The sequence below is a fragment of the Typopeltis vanoorti genome, chromosome 20 (genome assembly GCF_054136105.1).
Source record: "Typopeltis vanoorti isolate ZY-2024b chromosome 20, IOZ_Tvanoo_1.0, whole genome shotgun sequence".
In the NCBI taxonomy this organism is placed as follows: domain Eukaryota; kingdom Metazoa; phylum Arthropoda; class Arachnida; order Uropygi; family Thelyphonidae; genus Typopeltis; species Typopeltis vanoorti.
The window spans coordinates 9,035,681-9,058,659 of NC_143568.1; the positions used below are offsets into that span (position 1 = coordinate 9,035,681).

Sequence of the window (22,979 nt, forward strand, 5' to 3'; positions counted from 1 at the left end):
TCTATTATCCATCTCACATTGACGATCTGATCTCTTGTTCCTCTGCCTTTTTGAAATCCTGCCTGTTCATCTAGCATTTCTCTCTTTATGAATGGTTCCAGTCTTTGCTGAATGATCTTAAGTAAGACTTTACTTGCATGAGAAATCAGTGCTATAGTTCTGTAATTTTTGTACTCTTTTGCATTGCCTTTCTTCAATAAAGGTATATAAACTGATTTTTTCCATTCCCTAGGCCATGTAGTTGTGATCCATATTCACTGATATAGAGCTGTTAAAATCTTAACTGCCTCCTCTCCCAGAGCTTTGAGCAGCTCAGGAGGTATTCCATCTCCTCTTGGTGCTTTCTTACTGGATAACTGTTGCAGTGCCCACCTCACTTTGCTCTCTAATAGTACTGGCTCCTGTGTATAATCCTACTCTTCAAATTTCTCAGTAATTTTGGAGTCCTTTCTGTAAAGGGCTTTTGTATACTCTTTCCATCTTTCTTTGATGTCGGCAGCTTCTATAAGATATCCTTTGTGTTTACTTTTCAATATTTTCACCTTGGCGCTGAACTTCCGTGTCAGTTTCCTGATCTTTTAAGATACACAGATAATATTATTAATTTCAGAATCAGCTCAAAACCTACAGAAAATTATAAATATACTGAACATAGAAAGCAAAAAGATAGGTCTTAAGATGAATAGAGAAAAAACAAAAGTTATGTTCAATAAGTACTTAAGAGCAAAAACAATAAAACTTGATGATGAGCCAATAGAAGTAGTCTCCTCATATGTGTACTTGTAGCAACTTTTTGACATTGAAAATGGATTACACAGTGAAATTAAAAGAAGAATATAGTTAGCCTAGTATTCATTTGGGAAAATGAACTACATCTTCAAAAATAACTTACCCATCTGCCTGAAAAGCAAAGTTTCAACCAATGCATATTACCAGTACTTACCTATGGCTCAGAATCCCAAGCCATAGGTATGTAGGTACTTGCTAAACAAATGGAAAAACAAATACTGGTGATGGAAACAAGAATGAAGAGAATCATCCTAAGAATAACAGTAATGGATTAAAAGAGGAAGGAATGGATCAGATCACAGACAAAAGTCACGGATGCAATAGAAATCGCAAAAGCGCCCAAATGGAGATGGGCAGGATATCTGGCTTGAGGAACAGACAATAGATGGACCAGAAAAGTAACAGAATGGATACCAACCAAAAAGAGAAGATAAGGATGCCCAAAAACAAGATGGGAAGGAAATAGAAAAACTGGCTGTAAAGAGATGAATGGCAGAAGCAGAAGACTGGGAAAATTGGAAGATCATGGGGGTGGCTTTCATTCAGCAGTTGATCTGGAATTTAGCCATCCAAATTATATTCTTATTGGCTTAAACCACCATATAAAATGATGGTACAACATGACAGAATTTCATGCCGGCTGGGGCGTCACCCGGTTAAACAAGCCCCCTCCCCCTTGCTGTTTTTGCCAGGGAACAAAGCTAAACAGCAAAAAAGTCAGCTACTGAAAAAAAAAATCCTAAAACACACCCTGACTCGGCAACACCAGAGTTCAAGACTGGTACTATCAACATAAGATGCCTGAATGACAAAAAAATGGTGCTGGCTGAGGAATTGGATAAGTACCAAATTGACATAATAGGGGGTGACTGAAATAAAAAAGACAAAAACTGGTGAGATCTTTCTGAGCAATAAATACAAAATGTTATATTCAGGCAATGACAATCAAGGAAAAGAAGGAGTAGCCATAGTATTCAACACTAAATACAAGGCTGATCTTCTTGAATGGCGGGCAGTTTCAAGTAGAGTGCTGTGGGCAAATAACAGAATGGGGAACTGGACAATGAAACTTATTTGTGCCTATGGTCCCACAGAAGATTCTCCTAAGGTAGAAGTTTTTTTGAGGCTTTAGAGAAAGCAACTGATACAATGAAAAATGAAAAGTTGGTCCTTGTTGGGGATCTAAATAGCAGAGTAGGAAATGATTGTCAGACATACAAAAATATTTTGAGAAAATGGAAAAAAGAGCAAAGTTAATAATAATGGCCAATACCTATTGGATTTCTGCTCAGGACATGGACTGGTTATTACTAACACCATGTTCCAACAGAAAAATGTGCACAAATTCACAATGAGAGAAGAGGCAAGGAATAAGAAAAGTCTAATTGACTATGTTATTGTTGATAGTGATATTTTTTCCTTGGTGCAGGACACTAGAGTGTACAGAGGATTTGAAATTGGAAGTGATCACCATTTAGTCTTGAGCAGGATAAAATGGAATTGCATATGAAAAGAAGAACATGTAATTTTTGAAGCGAATAAAAGTTGAGCAGTTCATAGATGTGAACTGTAGACTAAAATACACAAAGATTATTGAAGAAAAAATGAAAGAGTTTAAGAACAGGAACCAAACCTTGGAGATTCGATGGCAAGTCCTGAAGAAACCGTCGATTGATTCAGCCAGAGAGGCATGTGGTGAAGTTGTCTGCAAGGTTAGAAAATTCAGAACTCCATGATGGACACAGGAAGTTAGAGGCAGTGAAGGAAAAGAAGAACATATATCAAAAGTTCCTTGCAAATAAGCCAGCTTGTGCTCTTAGAGAATACAGAGAGAAATTTAAGAAAGCTATACAAAAATCATGGGAAAAATTTGATGACATGGAAAATAAATATCAAGAAGGTGGCAAGATGTTCTGGAGGTTGTTGAAGAAGCACAGAAATGGAGGAAAGAGGAATTAGAGATGATAAAGGCAACACGAAAACTGGAGAAAAAGATATCCTTGAAGTATGGATTAATTACTTTGCAAAATTGCTAAATGAAACAATTAGTGAGAGCACAGTGGTAAAAAAACACTGACCGGCATGCAATCAGGAATACATATCCATACTTGAAGCAGAAAAAGCCATCAAAAGCCTGAAATGTGGAAAGGCAACTGGAGGAGATGATATTCGACCTGAAATGCTTAAGTATCGAGTTATAAAAGTCTTACAGTGGCTCTACTGCATAGTTCAGAAGGCCTGGCCAGAGGGATGAATTCCAGATGATTGGAGTAGAGCTCTCATAGGACTCCTATATAAAAAGGGCAATAAAACTGAATGTGGACATTACAGAGGTATTCCTCTACTGAGTGTTCCTGGTAAGATTTATGCAAGTATACTTGAGAAATGGTTGAGAAGGATTGTGGAAGAGAACTTTGTGAAGAACAAGCTGGTTCAGGCCAAAATAGAGGCTGTCAAGATCAGATTCACTTTACGACCAATAGTTTAGACATCATGGGAATATAGCAGAGCTAATCTCAGCTGGTATGGTCACTTAAACAGAACGGGAGAGGAAAGATTAGCAAAACAAGTCTTCTCTGCCAGGTTGGCACGAAAAAGACCCAGAGGAAGACCAAGATATAGGTTTATTGATACGATAAAAAGTGCCTTAGAAGACAGAGATATAAGATCTGACAATGTTGGAGTCTTTACAATTAACAGATTGATTTGGAGAAAAATTGAAGATAGGAAGTTAATATAAATATATAAATTTTTATATGACATGTAGCCCTATCGTATCCTGTACACCCCTTGAGGATACTTGTCAGGAATTTGATAATGAAAAAGTTCTGTAAGTATTGATTTCTTTCTTTTATATAAGTACTTGCAGGTCTTCAGAAATACAACTTAAATCTGCTAGCCAAAAAAAATTTTTATTTGTCCAAGTTATCGGTCTGCTTTATATAAATATTGTTATAGCTGATTATTTAAAAACCTAAATGTTATAACAATAAAACAAAGTAACGCATTCTTTATTTCTCTCTATGCAGTACCCATAATTATACAGAAGTGTGCTTTCTTTTAATGTGAGTTTAAAATGTATACCACAACACGACTCATCACTCAGTTTTTCTTTCGTTTATTGTTCATAATGAAGGGTGAATTTATATAAATTATCCATAAACAATAATTTAACAGGAAACCCAAATAATAAAATCACGAAAATGAGAAAGTAAGTAGTACCCAAAGTGGACCAGACTTGCTTTTCCTGATGCACTCAGTCACATCATGTGTCTTTGACTTGTATTTGCAAAAAAAAATTTTTTTTAAATAACTGTATTAAATACTTTTTTCATTATGTAAAGTTTTCAAACATTTAATAATACTAAAGTAATTCATGTTGTGAGTAGTGAAAATAAGCTTAAGATAATAATATATTATAATTGCATACCTCTTAAGCAGTGTTGGAAGAATAAGATGTATTGATGTACTACTACACTATTTAATCAGATTGTGGCAATTTTAATTTTTGTATTTATAATTACCTGTTTATTTTGTTAATGATATTATATTATCAGAAAAGTGCAGTTTAAAAAAAATAATAATAAATTGCTAATTATAGGAAGAGCCAAAGGCTTCAATTCGGCAAAATGAACTTATTTAAGTTAAGGGATATTGCATCCCATATTGTTTCTTAGCTGAATAAGAAACTCAAAGAGTTTCATGCCGAATATAGAAACTATATAAAGTTCAGCGATTCCAAGTGTAAGCAAATACCTGGATAGCAGCACCTGACCCATTTGGTAGTGCAAACTGAGGCAACTCATAGAAAGGGTGGAGCAAGCTCCGATCACTATTCTTGGTATTTATTTATTTATTTATTAGGTATTTATTTTATTAGGACACCTTCTTGGCAATTGTCATAGAAGGGATGTAAGTTCTGTTCGCTACAAACTTGGTATTAACTAAGTCTACCTACTCACTGATGAGACCTCAATAAAGGTTGAAACCGGTCTGGGTAGTAACCTTCTCTCATAATGTAGAACAGTAATACAGCTCCTAGGAGCTAAGTTCACATTATGGGTAAATACCAAGAATAGTGATTGGAGCTTGCTCCACCCTTTCTATGAGTTGCCTCAGTTTGCACTGCCAAATGGGTCAGGTGCTGCTATCCAGGTATTTGCTTACGCTTGGAATCGCCGAACTTTATATAGTTTCTGTATTCGGCATGAAACTCTTTGAGTTTCCTATTCGGCTAAGAAACAATATGGGATGCAATATCCTTTAACTTAAATAAATTGTCTATTATATATATATCATGCATACTGTATGTATGAGTGAAGTTAATATTGAAATAGATTGAAGCATTGATTTGATAAAAAATTTATTTATTGAAAATGATAACTGTAATTTAATTTAAATGTATTCATGATATAAAAACCTTACTTGTTTTGTGATAAAAAAAAAACTTAGTTTTTTCGCACACTTCAAATGTGTTAGATTTACTGGTTTCAGCTAAAGCAGCATAACTATATTGCGTAATGGGAACACATTTTTCTTGCTTTATGACTGAAATGAAAGCCAGAAGTGTGACGCTTAGAGGAGCATGCACAGAGTTTTAATGACTGACTGTTTTTTGTGTATAGTCTATCGCATAGAAAGAAAATAAAGTTATGACTCTTAAAGTTGATAAAAGCACAGAAGAAAGTGAAGATCAGTACGTTATGATTTTTAGAAAAAATTGGCAACTAAATTTGAAAGTGTTTTTGTGATTCTTTAAACTGGAACATTGTAGTGTTGACATTAAGGATTTCAGATCCAGGAGTTTTAAAGAACCTCTTTATAAATTATTATTATTAAGAGCGACCTCCAGGGAGTCAGGGACTTATCGAGGGAGACCACATACTTGTTCTTGAATTCATTCACACCATTTGCACACACAACATCCAATGGCAATCCATTCCAATCACTCTATGAGAGAAAAAAATCTAGGTCTCACTTCCTTCTTAGCAATATTCATTCTCAGCTTCCAAGGATGCTTCTTTTGTCCTTTCCCCATGCTCCATTTTATGGAGGGTGGAGAAAGGACAAGAAACTCCATCAACTGAAATCCTGTATGACCCTTTCAGAAATTGTAAGTCTCGAACATATAACCCTGCGTTCTCCTGTTTACAATATTTACTATTATCTTCCCCTTTTCAGGTAGGCATATTTCTAGATAAATACTTCAAAGTATATGATGTAATAATATATTTTCATGCCTATTTTATAATTTTCAGATGCTTACCAATGAATTTTAGAGAAGAGGATTTATCGAAAGGAGTTCTTCGAGATCGTGCTAAAATTGGTACTAGCCTTGCTGATATTGACCCTATGAGTATTGATCGTTCTGTAAGTTTACACTCACTGTTTATATTTATAATTAATTTTAAAATTATATTATTATATTCATATGATATATGCATAAAATAATATCCTTAAAACAAATTTTTTTATTTAATATTTGAATAGGTGAAATAAGTTAAAATCAGTTCTCCTTAGTTTATAATAGTATCTGTCCTTTCTTTATACCTATTACTATGAATGTTTATTATTTCAGATTTTGCTTTTGAAAATAATACAGTGTATAGAATATTGTTATAGCTGTGCTCAAGATTACTTTTTTTAACTAAAGCTAATGATGTATATTATTATGATGATTATTATGGGCTGCTTCATGGAGACCTTAAACATATCGAGGGAGGCCCTAAACATCATGCCAAGCACTATCCACCATTTTCACAGTATCTGTCACACATTGCTTTGAATGAATTCAAAGCAAATCCTATTCCACTCATTCACCACTCTCCAAGCAAAAAATCCAATTCTAACTACTACACTCTTGCTCAGTTTCCAAGGATGTTCCCTAGTTCTCCTACCAAAATGAAAAATTTTCTCTGTATTAATCATGTAAAAACCCTTCAGTAATTTGTATGTCTCAATGATATCACCTGTTTTCCTCCTGTCAACCATTTTCTGTAAGCTGCAGATCTTCAACTTTATGTCCTCATAAGGTTCATTCCATAGACCTAATAATATCTTGATCAACCGAGTCTGGATGCTCTCCACTCTTCCTCATCACCAGGAAGCCCAGATCTGCATGCAGTAGTCAAGGTGGGATCTAATCAAAGCTTGATAAAGAGGAATAATAACTTGCTTGTTTCTGCTCACCAAAGTATTCTTCAGTAACCAAATAATCTGACGAGTGGCTTTAGCCACTTTTGCTATGTGCCCTCTAAACTTTATAACTACTTATTCACTAACACTCCCAAATCTCTGGCTTCATCAATTCCTGGAGTACAGTTCCAAAATGCATAACCTTACACTTTGCTGCATTAAACTGACATCTATTCTCCTTTGCCCAGACTGCCAGTCTATCCAAATCATCCTGGAAAATTTTAACATCATCTCTATGAACTATTGCGCTACCCAATTTTGCGTCATCAGCATGAACAGATCCTTTCTGATATCATAATGTATAAATTAAACAGTAACGGCCCAAGAACAGAGCCCTGCTGCATGCTACTGGTCACAAGCCTTCTGGACTCTATTCCTGAATAAACGACTCTCTGATATCTCTCCATCATCCACCTTTTTATCTACCTTACCAACCCTATATCCATCTCCATGTGCTGCAGTTAGAATTCCATGTGGTATCCTATTAAAGGATTTTGCAAAGTCCAGCAGTATCACTGTAAACCCATTATCTTTATCCAACTTAGCTGTCACTGCATTATAAAATATGAGAAAGTTACTGAGGCATGACCTACTCTTCACAAAACCATGTTGCCCCCTCCCTCCCCCATCCAGAATCCCATTTCCAGATATCCATTCTTGTATTTTGCTTTTGACCAACTTCTCCAGTACCTTAATAACAACTCCTGATATGGTGATCAGTTGGTAATTTGCTGCATCAGTCTTGATGCAGCAAACTTGATACAGCAACTAAATATCACCTCTCTTTCCACCCAAGGGGTAGAAACAGAGGTGATACTTAGTTGATACCCAGAGCTGATACTTAGATTAAACAATGTGGTCAAAGGCATTAACAGTTCCCTAGCATCTTCATGTAAAACTCAAGCTAATATACAATGTAATCCCATAGCTGTATTCACATCAAGATTGTATAATATGCTATGCACCTTGATTTCATTTACCTCAATTCCCATATAAGCCTTTGCTTCTCTCATTACTGCAATATCTCCACCTGGATGATATACTGTTGCAAGTGTTCACTTAGTAATTGTACTGTATAGACTGATTCAGTTACCTCCCTACCATTGGTATTCATTAAAATCATTCTACAATTCTTCCTTTTACTTGCAATATATTGAAAGATCTCTTTGGGATTATCTTTGATCTGCACTGCTGATTTCCTTTCATACTTTGCTTTTGCCTTTCTTACCACACTCATTACTTTTCTCACCTGTGCTTTGTACTGTTCATGTGCCTACTGGCCACCTTTCTCCTTGAATTACCTCCACAATTTTTATTATTATTATTATTATTATTTTTTTTTGTAGCCCCAGTTTAATGATGATATTCATTCATTTAACTCCTACTTGATTTACTCTCTGACTCTAGATATGCAGTCTTCCATTACTTCCCTCAAACACTCTTTACCACTTCTCATGCACTATCAACATCAGCCCTTTCAGTTTCACATGCCATGGCAGTGATCGAAGAAATTTCCCAAGATTGTCATACTTACCAGTCCTGTAATTCCATATATATCTCCACTTAACTGAAAATTCCAGACATTTAGCCATCTCCTGGTCAAGACCATACTATCACCCTCACCAGTTGGTGGTTATGTAGTGATATTGGGTATAGACAACTTCTCAGATGAAATTACTAGATCGAGCATTCTCAAACCACCAGTATATTCCATTCCATGCTGTCTCAGGTAATTTTGTTTAGTAACTGCATAAATTCCATTTCCTTCCGTGTGTCCTCCTCTTTCCAGTCCATGTTGCATAGGTAAATTCCCCTATAATAATTACCCATGCTTTCCATTCCCTAGTCTATAGAAATGTCTAACTGTATATTTTGTTCTGCTAGCCTCTGTCTCACACCAGATAGCCTGAAATGTGCTATTTTCACTGTCCTCTAGTTGAGCTTTTACTCTCTTTGTCTGCAGTTCATTGGCTATCATCAATAACACTTCTCCTCCCACCATTCTTTTCTCTCCTCCCTGAACACGCTATACCTTTCACATTCTATTCCACTAACTATATCATCTTCTGTCAGCCATGTCTTGCTAATGCCAAAAACACCTCCTTCCCCTCGTTCCAAATGCTCGAGGCATATACAAGGGTGGTCTGAAAAGTTCTCAGCCTTGACCATAGATGGCTACACTATCGGCAAGATTTTTTTTTTCTTCTTTTCTCTGTCCCTGAACACGCTATACCTTTCACATTCTATTCCACTAACTATATCATCTTCTGTCAGCCATGTCTTGCTAATGCCAAAAACACCTCCTTCCCCTCGTTCCAAATGCTCGAGGCATATACAAGGGTGGTCTGAAAAGTTCTCAGCCTTGACCATAGATGGCTACACTATCGGCAAGATTTTTTTTTTCTTCTTTTCTCTGTCCCTGAACACGCTATACCTTTCACATTCTATTCCACTAACTATATCATCTTCTGTCAGCCATGTCTTGCTAATGCCAAAAACACCTCCTTCCCCTCGTTCCAAATGCTCGAGGCATATACAAGGGTGGTCTGAAAAGTTCTCAGCCTTGACCATAGATGGCTACACTATCGGCAAGATTTTTTTTTTCTTCTTTTCTCTGTCATAAGCATGCATGTGAAACTGTACATCATTCTATCAAGTAGTTTGTTTTATACAGTTGTCTGAAGCAAAAGTGTTGTCTGTATCACTTGAAATGGATAAAATTGAGTATCGTGCGGTTGTAAAAGAAGGTTTAACGGCAAAAGAAATTCATTCAAAGTTTATAAAAGTTTATTGACACTCTTCTCCTTCGTTTTTTTCGACAATTAAGAAATGGGCTGCCGAAACTATCAAGTAGTTTGTTTTATACAGCTGCCTGAAGCAAAAGTGTTGTCTGTATCCCTTGAAATGGATAAAATTGAGTATCGTGCGGTTGTAAAAGAAGGTTTAACTGCAAAAGAAATTCATTCGAAGTTCATAAAAGTTTATTGGCACTCTTCTCCTTCGTTTTTTTCGACAATTAAGAAATGGGCTGCCGAATTTAAATGCGGCCATACCAGCCTTGAACATGATCCCTGTGAAGGACGTCCAAAAAAGTGTAACAACACCAGAAATCATTGATCAAGTGCACAATACGGTATTGGATGACTGGCGAGTCCAAGTGCGTGAAATTGCTGTGACTATAGGCATTTCAAAAGAATGTGTAGGATATATTTTGCATGAAGGATTGCATATGAAAAGCTTTGCGCAAGAGTGCCACCTTTACTCATAGCAGATCAAAAAAGCACTCACATGAAAATCTCTGAACAGTGCATGGAGCATTTTAACAAGAATAAAACTGATTTTGTATGGCGATTTATTACTGTGGATGAGACTTGGATTCACCGTTACTTACCAGAATCCAAACAGCAATCAAAACAGTGGACAGAAACTGGTTGTTCAGAAGAAGACAAAGTCAGTTCCATCAGCAGGAAAGGTCATGGCATCGGTGTTTTGGGATGCTAAAGGCATTTTGTTTATTAATTATTATTACTTTGTTTATTATTTATAAAATTCATGAGAAATGACCCGGTTTGCAGAAGAAAAAAATCATCAGGACAATGAACCTGCCCACAAAAGTGTTTTTGCAATGGGAAAATTAAGGGATCTGCACTACAAATTGTTGGAACATCCACCATGTTCCCTAATTTGGCTCCCTCTGACTTCTGTCTCTTTCCAAAACTAAAACTCTTCCTTGCTGGTCAGTGTTTTTCTTTGAATCAAGAGGTGATTGCAGCTGTAGAAGGTATTTTGCAGATCTTACTGAAAACCACTACAGGGACAGGATAATGGTGCTGGAGCATCACTGGAATAAATGTATTAGTCTTAAGGGAGATTATGTTGAAAAATTAAAAATAATTTTTCAACAAAATTATAAATTCGTTTTTTCATGGTTAGGCCGAGAACGTTTCAGATCACCCTCGTATACCTTGGAATATTGGTATATTTGATGAAATATAATTTACTACTAATACTTTCTTGCTTATTTACTCTTGTTACACCCTGATAACCAAGAATGTAATAATTTCAGTTATCATGGTGTAACAAGAAAATAAAAATATAAAATCCTATGTAAGTAGCTAATACAAGATATTTAAAATCAGAAATATGCTTGCATCCAAGAAAATTAATTATAGTAGAAATTGTTTGTTTAACTAAATCAAAAAAAAAAAAGAAAAGGGAATCTTATTACAAAAAAGGATATGAAAAAAAATAGGTTAAGTAAGACAAAGAAGATTAGAGATAAGAATTTGTATATGAGAGGCTAGTTTAACACTTGAAAAGAGGAGATTAAAATATTGAAGTAAATTCTAAAAAGGGGATTAATTTAGTATAAAAGCTAGCTTAAAACAAATGACGATCGCTCAAGGTCAACTCCCGAAGTGAGATGTCGTCACGTTAGAGTCGCGTGCAGGAACCGTAGCATGTTTTGGGCAGAAAAACACGACTTTAATTGGTGAGTGAGATCGACTCCAGTAGGTGGGGAAGAAAAGAATTTGAAGAAGGTGCCGATAGGGGCCATGCAGATAAAAAGGTTAGGAACCCCCCCCCAAGGCTTTTTTTCCTCAGAGTTTCTTCACGAAATTTTTCGTATTGGTAACACGGGTTTTCCTGAGTGATGGCATAGGAGTTATCTCCATCCGACACAACAAGGAAACAAAGTGTGCGGGAATTCGATCCCGTATTCCTATTGCAAAAGACGAGGAACGCCGTATAGTTACAAGAAGGAAGGAATTGTCTAAGTATCTCATCATCCAGTACTCGTATCGAGGGAAAGAAAATCCATACGGAAGTTCGTGCCCACGTGATGAGTTCCATAACGATAGAATAGAAGATCCTGTGTGTGTCCTTTATTCAAGCACGAAAGGTATAGATCGTAAAAACCAGGGTTCGTCCTAGAAAAGTACTGTAAAATCTTGTATCAATTGAAATCGCATATAGTTGCAATCATTGTTAATTACTGGACAGTCAAAGATATACTAGGACTTTAGTACAAATCAGAGTAGAATGAGAGTAAACTAGTTTATATTATTTGATAAACATTCATGTGCTAGAGATTTATGTATGTGCATGATATTTCATATGAGAGTGTCTTAAAGGTCAAATGTATGTATAGGCATAGCGATAGGATAGTTTAACCTATATTGTTTGTTTTGTAAGTTGGATAAGGTAGACTGAATATATACATTAATGTCCATGGTATTATTGCAATATAGAGCATTCTGACTAGTATAAGGTTAAGTAAAGTGTTAACTTGTTCCAGGATTATATGTGTATATTTATATGATAAGGTCCGTTATGACTGCATGATCGCAAATTCCCATATAGGATTTTGCCCTAATACTTGTATTTTGCTTGTGTAATTTGTAATTTTATTCTTAGTATTGAATTGTGTTTTATATAATAGAAATTGAATTGTACCATGTTTAAGATTTTAAATAAACTTTTGTTCATTAATAATACAGTTGTCTGAAATTGCTGCCTAATGCACCACTTGAAAAACGTACGAACCTAATCACGCGGGAAATTAATGTGTTAAGTTACGAGATAGAGGGTCACGACTGTTTAATAGTTTCACACTCAAACATATTTTTGTAATTGCTCCTTGTTTTTGAATCATATATCTTAAACTAAATGTCCTGAAAGGCACAGTATAATATAAATATTAGGGACACTAAGGGGAGAAAAAGTTCAAATATTTGAATTTTGTAATATCTCGTGCATAGTTAATTTTTGAATAAAGATAAAATAGAGATTCACTTGAAAGGATAAAAGAAAGTTTAATAATCGTAGATAGGGACACAACACTATTACCAAATTGACTTGCATACTACTGAACTTGTCTACCCAGAACCCCATAACAATATTGAAACTGTCATGTGAATGGTGATGTTCAAAAATTGGCTATAGCAAAGTTATATACAAACACACTGCATTATATTCTCTGAAATGTTTTGATACATCACACATGCACTTTATTAGCCTTAACTATCCAGCATCCATAAAATCTAGGGATGTTGGTCTGGAAACATGGAAGGGCTTTTCAGTGGTGACAGACATGAAATATTAGAAATAATGTTATGTTTACCACCAACTGATGGCAGTGGATATATTATCATGGCTTTATTAAGACTGGAAATATAACTAAATACAGAGTCATATCACAGTCATCCGACACATTGAATTCCAGATCACTGTCGTATAGCAAATTTCATTGTAAAGTGAAATCACTGCCTTATTTTTATTATTATTTTTTTTTTCTACTTTTAGATACATGTGATGGTCTAATAATGTTTTTAAGTAGTCATTTAAGTATATACATAAATGACAAATAAAACATTTATATATGTCAGATCTTCTTTAGTATTCTGCAGTTGAGCAGGTTCTTCTTTTAGTAGCAGAAACTTTCCTTTCACTCTCTTCTGTTCTGAGTTTTCTCTTTCAAGGTTGTTTACCTGTCTCCATTGATCATGTCATCTAATATTGTTTTCCTTACTCTTCCTCTGGGTCCTTTTCCGTCTATTTTTCCTTCGAAGGCATCTCTGATGATTCCATTCTCTCTCAGAATATGTCTGATCCAGTTTCCCTTGCTTCTTTTTATTCTCCTTAACAGACTTCTTTCTTCTTCTACTCTTTTTAAGACCTCTTCATTAGTTATTTTATCTGTCCATTTGATTTTTTCCATCCTTCTCCAAATCTACATCTCAAAGCTTTCCAAAATCTTAATTTCTTCTTTCTTCAATGTCCAAGTTTCAGATGCATAGAGGGCAACACTCCACACAACACTTTATTAGTTTTTTCTTTAGGTTTCTATCCATTTTACTTCTGAATAAATTCCACTTTCTATTAAAGGCATCTCTTCCCATATCTATTCTTGCTTTTATGTCAATTTTACATCTTCCATCACTGCTAATAACACTTCCTAGATATTTAAATGTCTTTACTTGATTCAATTTTTCCCCATTTATTCTGATATCAATATTTGCCTCTTTCCTTGCTATTTTCATCACCTTTGTTTTTCTGATGTTAATTCATCTTCCTTATACCCTCTTTTACCTTGCGGTGTCGAGGGTCCATTGATCATCGGACCTCACTCCGTTTACAGGATAAGGTGGTCAGCCTTATGCCCCGGTGTGTCCTATGGCCTGTAGTGTTGAGTTCTCAAGGCCAGTTTGCCTGCTTTACGGGATGAAAAACCCCAGAATAGACTGGGGGGAAAAACCCTGCTGTCCACGCCCAAGACTGGCTAACTTGGCTATGGCTGAGGAAGATCCTTCAGCTCCTCACGTCACTGACGGGAATCGAACCTAGGACACTCCTTCCTTCCCCATGCATATGGTTGCGAAGCGCGTAGCCACTAGGCTAACCGCGCGGACTTCTGATGTTAATTTTCATTCCATAATTGATACAGGATTCCAATAATCTGTTCAACAGATGTTGTAGTCCTGTTTCAGTGTTTGATATTAATGCCTTGTCACCTGCTTATCTTATTGCAAATGATACATTTGCTTGCATTATATGTCAGATATGGAAGCAAAAATTAGGCATAATATTCACAAACAGAAAAATTATTCTAATAGCTTGGTTTAAAGCAGCATTTCTCAACCTTTCTAAGGCCAAGAACCAGTAAAATGCTGAAAACAATTCTACAGACCACTAAGTTATAGAGGCATAGCTGGAGGGGGGGGGGGGGGGGGTCTGCCCCGGGTAGCACTTCTTTGGCATTTGAGAAATCTTGCCTTACTGTCTATAAAACAACTGAGTGATGAAATAGACTTCGACAATGTCATCGATGATTTTGCGAACAGAAAAGCAAGAAAAATAATATTTTAGAATGTTGGAATTCGTTTTACTTCAAAAATAAACATAGTGTTTTAATTTATTTCCCTATACATCATTTTGACTTTTCGTAATTTTTTTAAAAACCAAAGGCATTACCAACATTTCGGAAAAGCTGTGCCATTTATAACATAATAAATCTAAAAGCATGTTTTGAATACATATGGAAACATAATTAATTAAATTGTAAGTAAACGATTAATAGTGTATCATCATTGAACAAAGTTTTAATTTTTGTTAAACAAATAAATAACATGATCTAATTATGTTACTACTTACTTTTAATGAGATGGCTGAGCTTCTCGGCCCTTACAGAGTTGCTAGATATCTGGCTCAATATTGGTCAAATTCAGTCGAAGATCGGTGCACACACCAAGACGATTTCTGTATTTTGTTTTTATTTGAAGGAGTGATGAAAATCCTTTCTCACAAAGATAGGTTGTAGAGAACTGCATGACGATTTTCAATGCTTCAGATAATTCATGAAATTCACTTCTCACTGAAGGCAAGATCCAAAAGCGAGCCAAACCAAGATCACGGAATTACATTTTAAGTCCACTGCCACTTGAAAGCTCAATTAACTGTTCTTTTTCCAATAATGGAAGGTCTTCCTCGCGACTGCAAGCCTGAAATGGATCGTGAACCCGCAGAATTTTTTTAGAAAAGTTATTTGGAAAATATGTTTCAAAATTCCGTTTCAGATTATTGACGTGGTCACAAACCCTTTCCAGAAACTCAGAATCAACAAAATTATCATTTTCCACTAAAAAGGATTCCAATGTTGGAAAAGGTGCAAATTGTCTGTCTTTTACAAATTAATCTATAAAATCAGTTTTTTCTCGAATGCCTTTATTTTGTCGTAGGCATCAAGAACAGTTAAAGAATTTCCCTGAAGGGAGAGATTTAATTCATTTAATTTCGAAAAAATGTCTGAAAGATAGGATAGTGTTGATAACCGTGCTTCATCAACAAGGCGTGATGCAAAATCAGAATTACGTTCATTTACAAATAATAAAACTTCGTGCCTTAATTAAAATAACCTTGTTAGCACTTTGCCCCTGGAAAGCCAGCGAATTTCAGAATGAAGCAATATATTTACTGCCCATTTCATCGCAGAGTACTGAAAATAACCTCTTATTTAATGGTCAAGCTTTAATAAAATTAACTAGCTTTATAGCATTATATAGCACAGTTTTAAATTCTGGTGGCATTCGTTTGGAGGCTAACGCTTCCTGTATGAAACAATGTACCCAATTCATATCTGGAGCTACTTCCTTGACTTTAGAAACAACCCCACTATGCCTGCCTGTAAGGACACGAGCTCCATCTGAACAGAAGCCTATACATTATCTCCACTGGTTCCCTTTGTGTATTATGTAATTATTGAGAGTGTGAAATATTTCTTCTCCAGTTGTTTGTGATGGTAAGGTTCTACAAAACAGAATACCATCATGAATGTTGTTATCATGCGCATATCTTACGTAGCATATTAACTGTGCATCACTTGTAACATCAGTAGTCTCGTCTATTTGTAACACATAATAAGGGCTCTTCTTAACTCATTCGATTAACTGAGATTCTACGTCACCTGGCATATCATTAATTCTGCTACCGACAATGTCATTTGAAAGAGGAATCAAATCAACATCTTTTAGTAACTTGTTGCCAAACATCGTTTTTACCACATCTTTTATAGCTGGAAGTAGCAAATTTTCCCTGATAGAATGAGGTTTCCCTGTTTTCGCTATGCACAAACTTAAGAGATAGGATGCTTCCAGTGCCTTGCTATTAATGGAACCCATGACCGAAACTATATCTTTCCCATGATTTAATCTCCCTAAGCATCAGTGAAAAAATTCAATTGGCTTATTTTTCACATCACAATGTTTAGTTTCTAAATGTTGTCGGAGTTTCGCAGGTTTCACACACTCGTTCGACAACACTTCATAACACAAAACACATTGAGGTTTCTTTCACTTTCATCTCTGCACCAAGTAAACCCAAATTCCAAATATGAACTGTTATATTTCCTACTGTATTTTTTCTTTGAACTGCTTGTTTCTTCTTCTTTAATAGTATCAGATTAACTCTCCGTTACAACACCTGTATCACAATTAAGGTTAGCATCACCTGTTTCATTTGCCTTTCTTTTCAAAGTCCTAGTTCTAAGCGACTTTTCCATTATTAAAAAAACGTTTCTGAAAGATATATAAATACTGGGATTAACTCAGGACACACTTTGTCCAAGTATCACTTAGCACTTCTCAAGATATACTGAGCCTTGGTGGAAGGAGGGAAACCTTCAATAATAAAAATCAATAAACAACAAGCCATTGGTTGAAATGTGGATAACACATGTTCACTTCAAATCTGACAAAGCAAGGGAAAGTGGAAGCAATAAAACTATATTATTGTTCACTTCACCCCTCTTTTATTATTGTCATTCTGCCGCTACGAATTTAGCAGCAGAATGACGAATGATAAAAAGGATGAAGTGAACAACAATATAGTTTTATTGCTTCCACCTTTGAACATTCTGACGATATTTGTTGTTGTTTTTTTAAGTCTCCATTTGATTTCAATAATTTTTACTTATTCAATTTTAATTTGTTTAGATAATTAAAAAAATATATATTTATTTAATTAATTTAAGTCTGCCTGCGGACCACCTGTCCCATCGTCATGGACCACCTGTGGTCCACTGACCACAGGTTGAGAAACACTGGCTTAAAGTAATATGTCAACCAGTTTGGTCATCAGTCTACATTAAAATTTTTTTTTTTTTTTTTTTCAACAATGATTGTCACATTTATAGATTACTTTAACTAGTATAGCATTTTTCACTCCACTAAGAACTTTATTATTGTTTTTGACAACTAAACAACAGTAGTACAAGGTAATGTTGACCTGCAGCCTATCTTGATGTTCAATACACTATCATCACTAAATTCATCATCATCATATCATCAAATTCCTGCCATGCACCCTCAAGGGGTGTACAGGATATGATAGTACTACATGACAAAAATTACATCATTACTAACTTCCTATCTACAATTTTCCTCCAAATCAGTCTGTTACTTGTCAAGACTCCAACATTATCAGATCTTATATTTCTATCATCTAAGGCACTTTATACCGCATCAATCCACCTATATCTTGGTCTTCCTCTGGGTCATTTTGCTGCCAACCTGGCAGCACCTGATATTAATAATTTTAATCTTAGTATGTAATGTATTAGGTTTACACGTCTTCTGCTTTTCCCTGGAAGCAACAACACCCTTACTTCAAATTTTATCTCCCATTATTATCTGCAATAAAATAAAATAATAGTTATAAACAGTTTATAATTCGCAACAAAATACCAAAGCAACAGTGTCATCAACAAATGGTTTACAAACAACTGTGCATTAGTTGATTTGCGGCAGTATCATGCCACTTTTTATTATAGCGTATGATGATATAACGGCCATGAGGCTCCTTTTATGGGGGCCTCATGGCCGTTATATCATCTTAAGTATGGGCACCATCTCATTCCCCTAATTTTATCTGGGCTTGGGACCAGCATAGCTGATGAATTAGTCCTATGGCTGGGTTTTAGGTATTCCTGACTGTAATCCGTGTGTGTTTACAAAGCCAGTTTCCAGGAGGAAAAACCCCAGATAAACTGGGGAGAAAAACCCTGCTGTCCATGCCGAACCCAGGACACTCCTTTCCCAGGCATATGGTTGTTAAGTGCATAGCCATACGGACGTCATGCCACTAAAACCATTGTATGATTGAATAGTCATATAGTCATTCCAGTTGAGGCTTAAAGAAATGTTTTGAAGCCATTTCACATTTGGCCTAACTTGAATCGGAATGGTTGCCCCCCCCCCCCCCAAAAGTTTCGGAAGTTCTCATCTTACGTAAATATCAAAAATAATTTCAATATTATTAATTTTTAATATTAATTTGTAGCAATGTGGCAATAGTTTTTAATTGGTAAACCAACTGTTGTATGTACTTTGTATTTCTGTTCTTTGATTTGCTTGTTTCCACACACCGATGATGTACTGCTATTTTCAGTACAAAATATTTATGCTTTCATTAAAGTTCACTGTAGTTATCGTGTAATTTTTGTTGTCTTAACCATATGATGAGATTCACTATCATTTACTCACATGTATTAATATTAACTGCATTTGGAAAAAAGTAAGAAGTATGTTTTTGGCATATTTTTCACAAATTATGATTTTCACTGTGTTTCTGACTTTACACAGTGTCACCATTTTCGATTGCCTGAAAAACCAGGTGATGTACAATCTGTAAGATACTGTGATACAAATAAACAACTGATAAAGAACTTCATTTTTTATTTTGTTGATTTGAATGCATTATGGGATTTGCATTATTCCCATAATGCATTACAGACATGAACAATGCAAAGCATTGTTCATGTCCATAAGGATATGTGCATTGCATTATGGGATACCAAGGCAATTGATGTGAAGTCATTAGCCTCTGTATACAAGTAGCCCAGTCGTGAAGTGACTTCATGTGCAAACTTTATTTGCTTACACTTGGATAAAGGATTAAACCAAGAATATAACTGCTTGGCATCTTTAATTTATAGTATAACTAAGTGAAAAATCTTTCAATGTTCATGAGTCTCCTCCCACTACATGGCACATTCTTTCTTTTCATCTACCATAAACCAAAATTGAAACAGATAAACAATGATGGTAACACTTCAAGTGAAATAAATCTCTCTTGACAGTCAAATCATCCAAACAAATGATTCCAATATAAATATTTATCACAACTTACAGATAACATGCAGACCAGACTCCTGCTCTTAATAGAAACCTGAATTCCAGCAATATCAACCACAGCTTACCTTCATTGCTGCCCAAATTAGACTCTTCATGATTCATTTCCCCCACAAGGATGGTACCTGTAACTTTATGCAATCTGACATTGCCTGTCAGAGAATGCTAAGTTAGAATCTCTGCTTTTGACCTCCTCTGGGTCAAGATTTCCTTTCCCCACTTAGCAACATTTATCTTCAGTATTTACTGATTTCTAAATTCTGATAAACCACTTGTACCTCCTCATCATCTTCTCCATGAAGCTCAACCATCATTAGCTATCCCAACAGTGATCTTCCTAGCTGACCATAACATTCACAACTCCAACTGGCTCCCCTTTTCCAACACTACTGATCAAACTGGACGTGATACAATAGTTACAGTTACAAACAGCAGTTACTATAACACTGATCTAATGCAAATTGTATATCTACCTATTCAAATTCCTGATAATCCCCTCCACTTTCCCAAATCCTTGATATTTTTTAACAAGTTCTCCTTCCAGATACACTAAAGTTCACCTGTTCTCACCAACTCAGAGTCTGTGAGACTGGAAAATTGTACAGATTTCCATTCTTACAGAATGTCCCTCCTCTGATAACACCCAAACTTGTGTCCTTTGGTACTACAAAAGTACCAAGTGGGAAGTCCTCAGTACTATTATTTCTTTTCATGGCCTGACTATTTCTTCTGCTCTTCTCACTCAGGCACCTGCACTGAGCAGTCACAGAAATCATCCTTGCTGGCACCAAGGCCTTTTCATCCCTTAGTGGCCTGGTTGGCCAAGTGGTTAGCGTATCTGCTCTCCAGCCAAAAGGCTGCAAGTTCGAATCCTGCCATGGGCATGGAGTATTTTGATTGTCTGTGAAAATACTAGTGTTGGTGGTGGTGAGCAGTAGATGGCGTTTGGTAGATGATGGTAATTGTGGTTTGTTGTAGTTGGCAGAGACAGAGAGTCATAGAGTAGATGCTCTCCCTCAATGAGTCTTTGGACTCCTGGGAGGTGTCATGTAATAATAATAATAATAAAATTCTCATTTGCTTTCCAAGCTCTGGTTCAACAGAGGATGTATGAAAGCAGTTGAAGTAACAACTCAGCTTGCCACAGGTGGCTTGCATCAAGAATTCCAACTTCATACTCAGTCTATGCTGAAGCATGCAATAAATGTGAAACAGCTGTCAACAAATCCAAATCTAACTTCATAAAGACCAGTAGCAGAAAATTTGCTGCTTGTCCAAATGGAAACCATGCTTTCTGGTTCCTCACTAAAGCCATTGGATGCTACTTCTGCCCACCTGTGCTCCCACGTCTCAACTATATGGCACCATTGTCATAGCACCCAAAAATAAAGCTGACCTCCTGGAATCTGTTTTTACCTCTAAACTCCTGCATAGATCAGGAAGGCAAATAAATCACCCCTTCCATGCTAGTAACTGAGCACATATGCTTGCTATGGTTTTTCTGCAACTAGACATAAGAAGAATACTGAATAATCCGGACACTAATATGTCTCTTCTGGTCCCATGACATTCTCCTATTATACGCAAATGTTGTGTTCCAGAACTAACACCTATTCTCTATCATTTCTTCATCTTCAATCTTCTGCACTCAGCTGGCACCTATCCCAACACATGGAAGCAAGCATATATCCAACCCATTTCAAAAAGGGAGATAAAGTTTTCCAATCAACTACTGACCATTTGCCATTACCTCAATTGTCTCCAGAATAATAGAAAAAGTTATCAACAATCAACTTCTTCACTACCTGTAAGCTCACCAGTTAATCAGCGATCACCAGTATGGAATCTGTCAATCTAGACCCATGACTGATCTCTTAGTCTGCATCATCCACCACTGTACACATGCTTTGGAAAGGTTCAGGGAAATGTGTGCTGTCACCTGTGCCATTTCCAGGGCTTTCAATCATGTTTGGCATTTAGGCTTGTTTTGCAAACTGCCACACTGGTCTACCTGTCATACTCTGTAATTGCATAACCAGCTTTCTCTCTGGTCATTCATTATGTGTCATTGTGCATGGTACCCTCTCTTTGAGCTTTGCCACCAATGTGGGAGTACCTCAGGATTCAGTTCTATCACCCATCCTTTTTCTCCTATACTTAAATGACCTATTCTCAATCACCACCAATCCTGTTCACAGCTTTGTCAAAGTGTGCTTCATTCATCCTATTTCCTAATATCCGTTACTATGTCTGGGGTTAAAAGAAAATGAGTAAACTTGATGATAGCACAGAAACTTGAGTTAATAAGTAAGTTGGAAAGTGACGTATCAGTTGCTCATGTTTGTGAACTTTATGGGGTGAAAAAGCAAACAGTTTTGGCAATATAGACAAACTTACTCAGCTTTTGCTAAAATATAGTGTTGAGAGCTCCAAAAGTGGTTTTACTGTGGAAGAATAAGAAACATCTGAAGTTGGCCAAGCATAAGAATTTAGGAGTTTACAAGTAGTTCGTTCAACAGTGGTCTAGTGGCGCTGTTGTTTGTCGTGTTGAACTAAGGTCGGCTGCTGAAAAACTGGCACAACACATGGGCATACAGTTCCAGGTGAGTGATGGGTGGCTTTGGCGCTTTCGTAAATGCCATAGCATTACGAACAGGCAAACATGTGGTGAAGCACTGAGCTCCAATATTGAACATGTTGAGCCCATCAAAAGAAAATACATCAATGAAGTCATTGAATCTGAGGGTCTTATTTTGTCTTAAGTTTGCAATGCAGATAAGACCAGCCTGTTCTTTCGTGCTGCTCCCAAAAATATCCTTGCTAACAAACATGAGATTAGCACACCTGGCCGCAATTTAAACAAGGAGTGCATTTCAGCCCTACTTTGTGCTAATGCCGATGGTAGTTAGAAGAGCACAAAAGCCTCGTGCTTTGAAGAATGTTATGAACCAGTTGCCTGTCATCTATTCCAGCTCAAGGAATGCCTGATTTAAAAGTGACATTTTTTGCAACTGGTTTTTCAATCACTTCATACCTGAAGTGCAAAACTACCAAGAAGAGGTCCTGAAAATCTCTCCTGAAGATGTGGAAGCTGTTTTACTTCTTGATAATGCATCAGTCCATCCTAATGCTGAGAAGTTGGTTAGTAGGAATGGAAGAATAAAATGCATCTTCCTTCCTCCAAACACCACTTCTATAATACAGCACATAGACCAGGGAGTCATTGGTACCTGCAAGAGGTTGTATAAGAAGTTTCTTGAAGAGGTTATGGTTGTCTTGGAGAACAAAAATGATCCCAAAGAAGATACA

General features: G+C 36.2%; 1 protein-coding gene across 1 annotated transcript in view; it reads left to right on the forward strand.

The window, feature by feature from the left end:
* LOC150095219 (ATPase family AAA domain-containing protein 2-like) overlaps nucleotides 1-22,979 on the forward strand; it is a 538,448-nt gene that overhangs the window by 168,740 nt on the left and 346,729 nt on the right. The window contains exon 8 of the mRNA XM_090410622.1: nucleotides 6,048-6,159. Coding sequence (XP_090266748.1) covers nucleotides 6,048-6,159 — 112 coding nt within the window. The remainder of the gene's footprint in view (nucleotides 1-6,047; nucleotides 6,160-22,979) is intronic.